At 41.0% G+C, this 12,564-nt stretch overlaps 1 protein-coding gene across 1 annotated transcript in view; it reads right to left on the bottom strand.

The window, feature by feature from the left end:
- The window catches only part of LOC101861671 (HHIP-like protein 1), a 28,179-nt gene that overhangs the window by 11,351 nt on the left and 4,264 nt on the right, over nt 1–12,564 (bottom strand). Inside the window, exons 2-4 of the mRNA XM_013085351.2 lie at nt 11,519–12,116; nt 6,782–6,908; nt 925–1,010 (exon numbers count right to left, since the gene is read on the bottom strand). Of these exons, the coding sequence (XP_012940805.2) occupies nt 925–1,010; nt 6,782–6,908; nt 11,519–11,898 (593 nt within the window). The 5' untranslated portion in view covers nt 11,899–12,116. The remainder of the gene's footprint in view (nt 1–924; nt 1,011–6,781; nt 6,909–11,518; nt 12,117–12,564) is intronic.

Raw genomic sequence — 12,564 nt, 5'->3', positions numbered from 1 at the left:
AGGGGGGGTTATCTTGGCCGGGTCATGGTTTCCAAGACAAGTGGTCCGTACAATCAATGTACCAAAATTTAGAAGTATTTTTTTTTCTTTTGCTACAACGTACCTCAGCTTTACAACTGCTTTTCGTCTTTTAAACTATCCCTATGTACTCACTGAAGCAGGCAGACACGACGGATCAGCACTTTACTGGTTGGGGGTTGCCCATCTTGAGGCGGGCGATAGCTGGTCATTGCAACTAGATACACGTAAATACATGTAACGACCCTTTTGCCAAGACTGACGTAAATTTGGCCAAGCTAATAAATGCTACTTTCTGTGTTTTTTGGGTGCTCTTCATCAAGGTTGTAGTCTTCACTCCAGGGTATCGACGCTATGATAGCTTTGGTTAGGTGTGTAGGTGTTGTTTACAACGTTTTGTACAGCTAGTGTCTTCCCAATAAATACACTGCTATGTCTGTGCTGAATTTACGGGGACAGAGCATTGCCCCAGTCGTACTACCCCCTCCTGGTATTTAAAAAAAAGTTGGTCCAAAGGAAAGACATGTTCAACAATTGTCAAAAGGACAAAAGATGCCAGTACTTGGCAAGGTGAAATCTTGGCCTTGGACTGTATTAGGGTCCCTCCCTCCGGATTTTCTGTCACGGGTTTTCTCCTTTAGCCTTTCTTACCCCACCCCAACCCCACCCCCACCCACGCCCGTGTAACCCCACAAGGCAGTAGATATAGATGCAGGTTGCCACACCTACTGTTATAGTGATAGCAGTAAAACTGGCTACACACGAAATAGAAATATTTTCGATAATAATGGTGATGATAGCAATGATACAGAAACAAATAGCGGCGATGAGCAGTAGCGTTGGCTTGAACATTTGATAGTTGTTCGTTATTAGGGGGGGGGGGTATTCTAAATATCCATTTCCTACATGCTTTGCGCTTTTCCACTGCGGTCGTCCTCTTCTCCTCCATCCCCAGTGAAGATGTAAAGGAAGCCGTCGTCGCCAAAGAGCATCTGAAAAATTAATTCTCATTGACAATGTGACTGTTTTTTCAATTCCTCCTGATATGTACAGAAAAGGAGTAACAGTACCATAGAAACATAAAAGACAAAAACCTTACATGGGAAAACTATCTTCACAATGCATACACGTAGGAGTGAGATGTGCCCAGAATCTTGCGGTGTATGGTTTTTGTGTGATGTGAATACCCTGTTGTGGACAAATATGTTTTTCAAAGCCTGTACATTTGGCCTGGTCAGGATACTGGCAGAAAAAGGGGAAAGAAACCCAGAAACTAGTTTCTATAAATGTCACACACGTGTAACGTCGTCCATATGTTCACGCACGTTACTTAACTCTCCCTCCAGAGGTCGCACATTGTGCCGGCGTGTTGTATCACGTGTCTATCTACTTGCTCTGAAGCATACTTCGATGGCTGTTTGAGATGCCAGAATTTCATTTTAACACCTGATAATGATACCGACTGGGTCGAGCTAAATTGGTTAGAGGGAGGGAGGGAGAGAGAGAGAACAGAAGCCGGTGGACGACACGTCATACCACGTTACACGATACCCCCCCTCGCTCCCCACTTACTTTACAGATGGCCCGGGAGGGGGAGAGAGAGAGAGAGAGAGAGAGAGAGAGAGAGAGAGAGAGAGAGAGAGAGAGAGAGAGAGGATATGTGAGGGAGAGAGAGGGAAAGGAGGAGGGGGGGGGGTTGGGGGTGAGAGATGGAACCGGGTAAAAGGAAGGGATGGGGGAAGGAGTCAATTTTAGTAAAAAGAAAGACATTAACACGATATGGTAAATTTCGTGCAGAAAAAAATAACAAGATAAGCCAATGATCACGTGTAGGCCCCTACTTTCTTTTCCTTTTGTGTCTTGCTTTCTTGCGTGAGTTTAGTGCTCAACGATACACAAATTACATTTATCAAACGCTTCTGAGACCGAGACCAAAGACTGATCCCCAGGAAATTACTCAAGTCGCTGTCACCATGGCAAGAAAGGACGCGCCGCATCGTGTATTTTTCTCTACCTCCTTCGCTGTGCGTACTCAAGTTCGTTTCTAATTTCGATTGTGTCAGTATTGCAGCAAGGCTTGAGGTAGAAATCGAGATTTTAAAAAAGGATGGAAGACTTTAGTAAAATACACATGAACCTCCCTCCCCTCCCCCTAAGCAATTAATATGCCTACAGGTTTCGTTGTGTGTCAAGAGAATAAACATAGTAAGTGGCCGGGTGGTTGGCGGGTGCCCTGGTGTGGTTTGCTTCTTCTTTCCTATCAAACATCCATCATCTTTATCTCCCCTCCTCCTTTTTTGTGTTTGTTACTCTCAGGGGCGAAGGCTGACTTGTTTGACAGGGTAATCAAAGTGATACGGGACCAGATATGGCCTGTAGATATCACACAAGAATCTTACTCGAGGCGGCGACTCTGAGTTGTGAATGAAAACAAATCCGGAATTCATATTGTATGTTCAACCGCCAAAATAATCAGGAAAGTAACTGATTAAATATCAATTCCAACTAAAATTAGATTTAACTTTAGATGTGAATACATAAACACAAAGCAAAGAAGTAGGGATGTCAGTACTAGATCTATATGTTATAGATCTACCAGCGAGTCTAACTCTTTGGTAGAACATGACAATTATCATTTTTTAAATTTCACATTTGGCTGTTTTTGTTAGCCTTTCGCGGCCAGGAGCTGGTGTCATAATCGAGGTCACGATCTGATTATAGGACGGTAAAAAGTCGAGGAAAAAAAACAAGCACAAGCAGCAGTCAAGAGATTATTAGGAGTTAGTTCCCCTCACATTTGTGAGGTAGACTCGACCAGTGTTAGTTAGCTTACATAATCAGGGCTTGTGATAGATTATAACTGTGGCCCCAAAGGGGTGAACAGGGTATATATATGTGGCAATGAAACAGCTTTGACTGCTATGCACATGTTCCCTTCAACTCTATTGGTTGACTCTTCAAGCCTCACTTTAAGCTTACTTAATCAAAGCTTGCGACTGCTTATGGAGTGGCCCGAGAGGGGTGAGGAGGCTATTTCTGTGGCCGTGAAACTGTTTTGAATGTTAGGCATACTCATTGTTGGTTACGAACGTGTTTTTACATTTGATTTAAGAGGTTTACGTTTAAGGATGAATTTGACAGCTACAATGTTTCAAAATTAGGAAGGGAAGCAGTGATTATTTGATTATATAGACGCCCCTGGTTACTCTCTTGTAACACCTCTAATATTCGGCACTTATATGACCTTATTGTGTTGCAAGTGCCGTAAAACTCTTACTAAAACTAAAAAACATAACAGGCGCTCCCAGACACTCACTCTGTAACCCCGTCTTTCTTTCAGGAGTAGATAAACGATTATTTCCAATAATGAATTGCTAGGTGTTTATCTTCCTTCTTTAGTCTCCCCACTTTGTATAATCTAGACTAATCTCCCAGTATATAAATCCTCTTAACCTTTCAGGACTTGATGGGCCTAGTAGTATCGATACCATTACTCTATCGCGGTGTTGATCTGTCTGTATTCGTGCCTGTTGCCAGAGTCGTGGACACAACAATTACGTATTCAGACAACATTGATTTTCTCGTGTCAGAATTCAATTTTTGACAATCTGAAATGGACTCAACGTACTTATTTTTTCACCCCCCCCCCAAAAAAAAAAAAAAAAAAAATCCTCCGTGCCCTCCTTTTTGCCCTGCTGACATCACAGTCTGAAAAATCTAAAATCTTTTGTTAGTCAAATAAATGAGCATGTCCTGCACGCATCTCTGCTATTCTTATTTTGTTCCTTGATTTCGGAAACATTAAAATTAATCAGCGTGAAGAATTGAAGTTGAACAAAATTCTTTCTATCTGCTAGCACAACCGCTTCCCTTGCGGTCGCTTGTTTGTGGCCTGGCTTGTTTGCTCGTGTATGTGTGTGTGTGTGTGTGTGTGTGTGTGTGTGTGTGTGTGTGTGTGTGTGTGTGTGTGTGTGTGTGTGTGTGTTTACGTGTGTGTGCGTGTGTGAGTGTGTGAGTGTGTGTGTGTGTGTGTGTGTGTATGTGTGTGTGTCGGAGAGAGAGAGAGAGAGAGAGAGAGAGAGAGAGAGAGAGAGAGAGGGGGGGGGGGGAGAGGGAGAAAAGAGAGAGAGAGAGAGAGAGAGAGAGAGAGAGAGAAAGAGAGAGAGATTACTGAGATTCAGATAGATAGATAGATACATAGAGGGTGTGAGCGTGTGTGTGTGTGTGTGTGTGTGTGTGTGTGTGTGTGTGTGTGTGTGTGTGTGTGTGTGTGTGTGTGAGAGAGAGAGAGAGAGAGAGAGAGAGAGAGAGAGAGAGAGAGAGGGAGGGAGAGAGAGGGAGAGAGAGGGGAGAGAGAGAGAGGGAGAGAGAGAGAGAGAGAGAAAGAGAGAGAGAGAAGAGAGAGAAGAGAGAGAGAGAGAGAGAGAGAGAGAGAGATAGAGAGAGAGAGAGAATTAGGGATGTATTAGATATTGTGTACTTAAGCTTACAGGGACAAGTCCCGGAATGTGGTAATAGGTCGTGAGAACTCCTCAGCCCCGGCGGTGTGACGGCTCTTGCAGGTGACAGCGAGTGGCCAGTGTATTGATCTAACCTTGTGGGAACAAGGAGCATAACGGAATGGCTCTTGCAATTTTATCACCATTTCCTTTCGCTTTAACACTTTAAAAAGTTTCCTATCTTTGGTCCGGTGTTGGTCAGCTGGCGATAAAGCATCCTTATCTTACATCTGAAGGAACAGAGCTCTGCTACGACTTTGCGCATTACCTCACGTCGTCGTGAAACTCGCCCCAGCGCCCACTGATATGACCTTATTGTGTTGCAAGTGCTGCGAAAGTCCTACTAAAACTTAGGGAAAAGGCCTGAAAATTGTCCCTAACATTTCTAGCTAGGCATGGCTGAACCCACCGGCCCAGGCTGAACCCACCGGCCCAGGCTGAACCCACCGGCCCAGGCTGAACCCACCGGACCAGGCAAGACGTGGGGCCAAAACACATTTTTATTTTTAAATGTTTTTTTTTATATTTTAGAAGAGGTTTTACGGCGCTCGCAACTGCATAATGTCATATGAGCGCCAGATGATTATTTTTTTTTGGTAAAGTGTTTTACGGCGCTCGCAACTGCATAAGGTCATATGAGCGCGCGGGACACACCTAATATTTTCAGTTGGTAGGAAATTTTGAATTTTGCCCGGGTGGCGGCCGAAGCCTACTCTTATCGATTTTAGACCACCAAGGGATCTTTAACGTGCGCAACTTGCACACGGGCCCTCAGAGATTTTTCGCCTTTGTCCGAGAAGACTAGGTGTAGATCTTTCCTACCAGAAGATCAGGGGTGTGGCTGAAAGACTGCAGTAAGAAGAAGCGAAGGAGTAGCAGTAGAAAGGCTGCAGAAAGAATCAGGAGCCCAGAGGAAGGGGCAAAGGAGATGAGGGGGTGGGGGCAGAAATAGGAGACGAAAGCAGACGACAGAACATTGCTAGAGAGCAGGAAATGAGGTGAAAGGAGACAAATTTAGAGAAGAAAATTTTTCGGTCGCCATCCGGATTCGAACCCGGGACCTTTTGAGTGAGAGGCCAACACCTTAACCTCTAGGCCACGAGAGCCCCCCCCCCCCCCCCCCAGAAGATTAAAGGTGTTACAAGAGAGTAACAAACATAAAAAAAGAAGGAGGTTAGATAAGGACGATAGATGTTTGATAGGAAAGAAGAAGCAAACCACACCAGAGCACCCGCCAACCACCCACTAATCTAAAATACAGTCGAACTTGCTCTAACTAATAGCCACCTTCTAAGACAATGACATGTTTGTTTTTGCTTTGGTCATAGTTTCACAGCTATGGCAACAGCATACTGTGACACGAGCGCGTGGGACAAAAATTGATTGTATTCTTCGGTTTCGGTAGAAATTAATTTGGAATTTTTCCCGGGCTGCGGGCCGAAGCCTGCTCTTATTTTGATTGATTTTAGGATCACCAAGTGGATCTTTAATGTGAGCAACTCGCACATGCAATCTCCAGAATTTTTTTTTAGCCCTTATCCATGAAAACTAGGTGTTTGATCTTATCTACCCCAAGATCAGGGGTGTAGCTGAAAGACAGAAGTAATAACAAGGAGCCAAGAATAGCTGTCGAACGAGTCTGAAGCCCGGAGGGGGGGGGGGGGCAGAAAAATGAGAAAAAAGCAGATTAAAGATCATGATTAGAGGACAAGATAGGAGGTGAAAAGAAAACATTTTTAGAGAAGAATCATTTTCGTTGCTGTAAGGTTTCGAACCCAGGACCTATTGAATGAGAGGCGAACACAGTAACTTTAGACCATGAGGACCCCTAATAAAACAACCACTTCCCACTTCCCCTCGCGGAATTTTAATACATTATTTCGATTGTAGATGCATGTTGTATTGAGAAGGATTCTGTGGTAAAACCCGTCATGTGGAATACAAAAAAAAAAAAAAAAAAAGGATTCTGTTATTAATTAGCATCCTACTTACGAGCCAAACCTGATAAATTAATAATGCTATTCTGTTTCAAAACGCCATTTATATCCTTTCTGTTTCGTCAAAAATATTTGCTCTCTATGTGTGCATTGTTTGTGTGAATGTGATATATTATTACTTGCTCAATTTGCTCGGTCAAGAGTTTCGAATATGCAGAAGTTTGCGATGGAGGTGTTCATTCATGCATGGTTTCCGTTTTCCTCAAATCTATTATAATCTTTTCAAAAGGCTGATAGAGACACACAAATGTCGAATTGTTCACTCACCGGGCCTCCGTTTCCGTGCTGATAAGGCTGGAAAATTCTTAGCAGAAATTTCTCCGAGTTTGGGTCTACTGTCCCGTCTCTAGCTTGAAACACACTCACATATGCGTACTCTTTGTCGTTTACTCTCCTGACGTAGGAAGATATTTAAAAAATCTAAATAAGAAAACAACAACAACGACAACCCTCACTTGAATCGCTCGTTTGTGGTTGCAAAACTGTCAAGGTTAAGGTTCCACTTCCTTGCTGGAAGGTTAGCAATATAATATGGACTACCGCCAATACGTTGATGCCAACACCATTATTTTGACACTACTTTTAAAAATCCCAACGTTTCTTCGACACTGTAGGAGAAATAGCGTATGGGTGTACCTATCTCAAACTCAAACAGAAAACACCTTTATAATAGTGGTGAAAGATAATTTGCAAAGCAAAACTCATAGTATTTTCAACCCCTTCCTATGGGAGCCAAGTGGTGTGACCGCTTCTAAAAGGATTAGCTGAACTGTTTAGATAATCTTAAGCTGTGATCTTACAATTACGTCGGCTTCCTGGTGTCCTAAAATGCCACATGCTAGAAACACATCAGGGACAACGTTCACATTCGGCAGCCAAATAATGACAGTGACATGATTACTACAGTACCTCACAAAAGTCTTGCATCATTTTCGGTGGGAGGCTGACACAGGTTAATCAAAGCCCAGTAAACATGGAGATTCTTCCGATTGTACCCTTACCCAGCTGACTGAATAGAAGATATTAAGGGCTGGTAGGCACCTAGAAATCCTGTTTTGGGGTCAAATTATGCAAACTGGGGTTATTCCTACATATTATAGTACCTGGACATTTCCTGAACAATATCCAGAAACATATGTAAGCTTTGCTACACCCTCAGGCTGAGGGTTTTTCCAGGTTTTTCTGAGAAAGTACGTCATGTTTTCCAGCCTTTTCTTACCTTTATCGGCTGTTTTCTCACAATTCTATTTTTTCACACATTATCCCATTTTGTGTGTGCTTTGTTTCTTGTTCAATTTCAATGTAACTTTCACAGGATACCAAAAACACCTAGTTTTAAATTTTGGCTATTGAAGTTTTGATTAATGGAGTGGTTTTTGATTTATAAGCTTAGAAATCATGAATTTTCCTTTCTTTCACACTTTTTGCAACAACCCAATTGTAAGTGTCATAAAATAAAAACTAAAGCATATATAAAAAATTCGACTTGCCAAATTTAAGAGCTACATATTTACTGTCGGCATACCAAAATAGAAGTGAATCAGTTAATAAATAAGGGACTAAAATTGGTTTGAAAAAGGTATACAAAATCCAACATGGCCACCATTTCCATAGCAACCGATTCACTTTATACTTTTTGAACGATTGATTTAAAACCCCCAATAACACACGATGTCCTACAGCAAGTATGGGCACTCTAGGCCTTGTAATAGCCAAAACAGACCCCAGGTGCCCCACCAGCCCTTAAGAGGTGTCTTTAAAAAAAAAAAAGAGGACCCACTTAAAGGGTCATAACTCGGTCATCTCGCACTATGTACAACAAGAATTTGAAGAAATCGAATTCAACCATGTAGACGCCAATTTTGTTAATATGAAGAAAATCAATCAACTTTTAAACATTATTTTTTAAAAAGTATCAAGTTTTAAAAGTGTCCACCAAATCAGGGTAAAACGCAAAATTTTACTTCTCATAAGCTTTCAGCTACAGGGGCGTGATTGTCCATTTCTGGTTTCAGGACAAAGATAGTAAAACCACAATAGTTACCTCAGATAGATATCTAAATGAAGAGTATGCAAATAAACTAAATGCCCTTTTCTCCCGTTTTGACAAAGGCAGTCCGTGTGACTTGCCATGTGTGAACACCGACACAAAAGAAAACAATCCTGTTGTTGTTGAAGAACGTGAGGTTAGATGTGTGTTTGGACGTGTGAATGTGAGAAAGGCGTGTGGTCCAGACGGTGTGCAACCCAAAATTCTGAAAATGTGTTCAGCACAACTTAGTTTTATTTACACCTATATTATTAACCAGTCGTTATTGACACATGCTATTCCCACTATTTGGAAATGTTCTGAAATCGTCCCCCTTCCAAAGAAAGAAAAAATTACTGAAATGAATGACCTGAGGCCAATAGCCTTAACATCGGTAGTTATAAAATGTCTAGAAAAAAGTGTGCTAAAAAGACTACGAACGTACATAGAACCCATCCAGGACCCTCTACAATTTGCATATCGTCACGGGAGAAGTGTGGAAGACGCCATTTTACTATTTCTTGACAACATATATAGACACTTAGACAAGCCTAAAACATACTGTAGGATCCTGTTTGTTGATTTTTCGTCAGCCTTTAATACTATCCAGCCAGCTATCCTTTTAAAGAAATTAGAAAACATAGGCGTTAACGTCAATTTAATATCATGGATAGACAATTTTCTTACCAACCGAACCCAGTATGTAAAATTAAAACATTCTTCATCGACATACATCACAACAAATACAGGGGCCCCTCAAGGATGTGTTTTGTCACCAGCTTTATTCACACTATACACGAACGATTGCCAAATAAACAACAGTAACATCAAGTTGATACAATTTGCAGATTATTCAACTATAATTGGGCTAATTCAGGCTGACCATAACGAAACCGCTTACCGGAATTTTGTACTTAATTTTTCTGAATGGTGTGAAAATCAAAAGCTGCTTTTAAATGTGAAAAAAACAAAAGAACTTGTCGTTGATTTTAGAATAAAGAAACTGCCCCTGCAGCCACTCAAAATGAAATGTGAAAACATCGAGCAAGTGTCAGACTATAAGTATTTGGGTGTTACAATAGACAACAAACTCAACTGGCGTGTCCACACTTCTCTCCTGCATAAAAAAGTGAACAAAAGACTATTTTTTCTAAGAAAGCTAAAGTATTTTAAAGTTGATAAAACATTGATGTCCATGTTCTACCATTCAACCATAGAAAGTATTATCAATTTTTGTATAACAGCATGGGCCGGGAACACAAGGCAACATGATAAAGAAAAATTAAATCGACTAATACGGAAAGCATGTAAAATTTCAACATCTTCATTCCCCTACTTGGATGAATTGTACATTGAATTGTACATAACAGCTTGCACTAAGAAAATTAATTCCATCTTTCTAGACAACAAACATCCCTTGTGCCCTCAAATAAAAACATCAGTCAGAAATAAAAGACCCATGCTTCTGATCTGTAACAAAGAAAGATACAGAAGGTCATTTTTACCATCATCTATCAAAATGCTTCCATCTTAACCATCTTGTTTAGTGTACTTACGACCTAAGAGCATGCATCAAAATAACATAGAGTGTGTATCTAGCTTACGATTATTATTGTTTATATTGCTGCTCATTTATATTATGCATGTGATTGTAAGCCTACTTGTGTGTGCATGTGTGTGCACGGGTGTACATGTGTGTGTTTGTGTGTGTGTGTGTGTGTGTGTGTTTGTGTGTGTGCGTGTGTGTGTGTGTGTGTGTGTGTGTGTGTGTGTGTGTGTGTGTGTGTGTGTGTGTGTGTGTGTGTGTGTACACGTGGTGGAACACCAAACCAATGTGCCAGGATCTGGACAATAAAGATGTATCTTATCTTATCTTATCTTATCTTATCTATCTAATGTTAAATGTGCCTAGAAAATTTTGGAGAAGATTGGGGGGGGGGGATGGTTGTGCTGTACAAGCCTAAGCCTGTTCACAGTTGTGTGAGGCCACAACTCACACACCAGAAGTGGCCCTGATATGATAGCAAGAAAGGTTTGGTGAACACCTTATACGCCGAAAATTCACAAATGAATAATTATCACATTCCCCCAACTTGAGCCTCTTTAATTATTGCCTTTAGCGTTGCTTGTTTTGATAGACAGAGTCTAAAAAAACAACCCACAAACAATCGAACAGTTGAAACTCATTGCTCAACAAGACGTCCAAAGAATCGACTCAGACATGCCACCGGGATATTAAAAATTTCCAGTGGCGTATTGGAGCTTGTATGGAAAGTAATAGTCTACACCTGAAGATTTAAATTGCAACCACCTTACTTGAGTTTGATTAGCAATATGAATGCTGTATCAGTTTGTTCTTTAATGCACAAATAGTGACTATTTGACATAAAACAATATGGTTGACTTTTAAGAAATTGTAAAGTTTTGCGTTTCAGTCAAATTTGGATTTAAGAATGTGATGTTTTTCGAAGATATGGATTGGTTTTTTCATAATGACAAATGCAACGCCCTCAAGATTGAATATTATATCTGAGAAGTTTTATTAAAATTGGTATAACGATGGCCGAGTCATTACCGTTTAACTGGGTCCTCTTTTGTTTTAGACACACGGTTAAAGTGCGTCGGGAAAGTAACGTAATGATCTAAAAAGTTAAAGTCCTTTTAACAATTTGCAAAAAGCGTGCAAAAGGCAATGTGCTCTACTCGTTGCTTGATAAATTTATACCCCTTGTGTCTCTGAAATAGAAGTGGATCTTTGATTTCAAATGAAACACGGAGACCATCAAAGAAGAAAGCTCAAAGGTAAAAGAGCCACGCGATTTTTACATACAAAAAGAAAGAGGCTCAGTTAAAAGTTGCCGCTGTGGATGATACAGACACACTGAGTACAAAGCAGGTGCCTTTTGGGTAAAATACCACTATGTGTGTATTATGTATATGAGATTTTTATCGACAATATTTTGTCACAGACTTACCTTATGTAGTATACGTAAACATTTCCAGTGCCGTTAAAGAGAGGATCGAACACCAGCGACAATAGTCCACGGCTCTCTCCGTTGTCATTACTGATGACCACTCTACTACTGATGTCCAGAAACGGTCGGACCCTCTGTCCACTCATGCTGTACACCCCAGCTATGCCCATCTGCTCCACCACAACGGCCATCTGGACACCACTCTCGAGATAGAAAGACATGGACAGCGGCCCATTTAACCCATACAGCAATTCTTGGACACAGTAACAAGTTTCTTGATCTGACTCTACGACGTCCGATAGGCTCTGAGCGCATGTTATCCTCCACAGTATTGAAAGGAAAAAAAATGTCGTAAAAGTTCCAGATTGACACTTGGCCATAATTTTATTTCGAAAGTTCTAACTTCACAAAAAAAGCTTGATATAGCTTACTGTATGGATCTAGAGATCAAGTTCTAGACCCTAGATATACGTTGGCCGGTGGATTGTACGATGTTCTTGATCTTTCACAAGTGGCTCTTAGCGTGAAACCTCGGCGTCAAGCAGTCACGGGGAGGGAGGGACTTGACTAAAAATAGACGACTCAGATAATATGATTCCTGGAAAGAGTTAAAGAATTAAAACTGGTTAAATTGTAGACCTATGCAGTTAAAACGACAAGGCAATATGATTTTGCACGAATATGAAGTCAACTATCACACCTATTGAAGAAACCGAGTTAAACAGTAATACGTGTTATTTTTTTCAGTATTCCAATAGGCCCTACTTAGAAAGAATGTCAAGGCATTAATAGTGGTAACAACGGTGGCGGTTTGTGGCTTTTTTAAAGGTTGGTGTAGCAGCAGTTGTGACATTGATGCCACTGACTTATGTTTTAAAAAAGCGAGACAGAAAAGACAAGCTGTCTATTGAAAATGAGAAATTCGAAGTTTTGTTGTAGCTACGACATCATCTTGATGTAGCATAAGAATAGGTGTGTGTGTGTGTGTGTGTGTGTGTGTGTGTGTGTGTGTGTGTGTGTGTGTGTGTGTGTGTGTGTGTGTGTGT

This window comes from Aplysia californica, unplaced genomic scaffold (genome assembly GCF_000002075.1).
Source record: "Aplysia californica isolate F4 #8 unplaced genomic scaffold, AplCal3.0 scaffold00367, whole genome shotgun sequence".
Taxonomy (NCBI): domain Eukaryota; kingdom Metazoa; phylum Mollusca; class Gastropoda; order Aplysiida; family Aplysiidae; genus Aplysia; species Aplysia californica.
The sequence above is the reverse complement of the archived record's forward strand: the minus strand, read 5'-3'. Positions and strand labels throughout refer to the sequence as shown.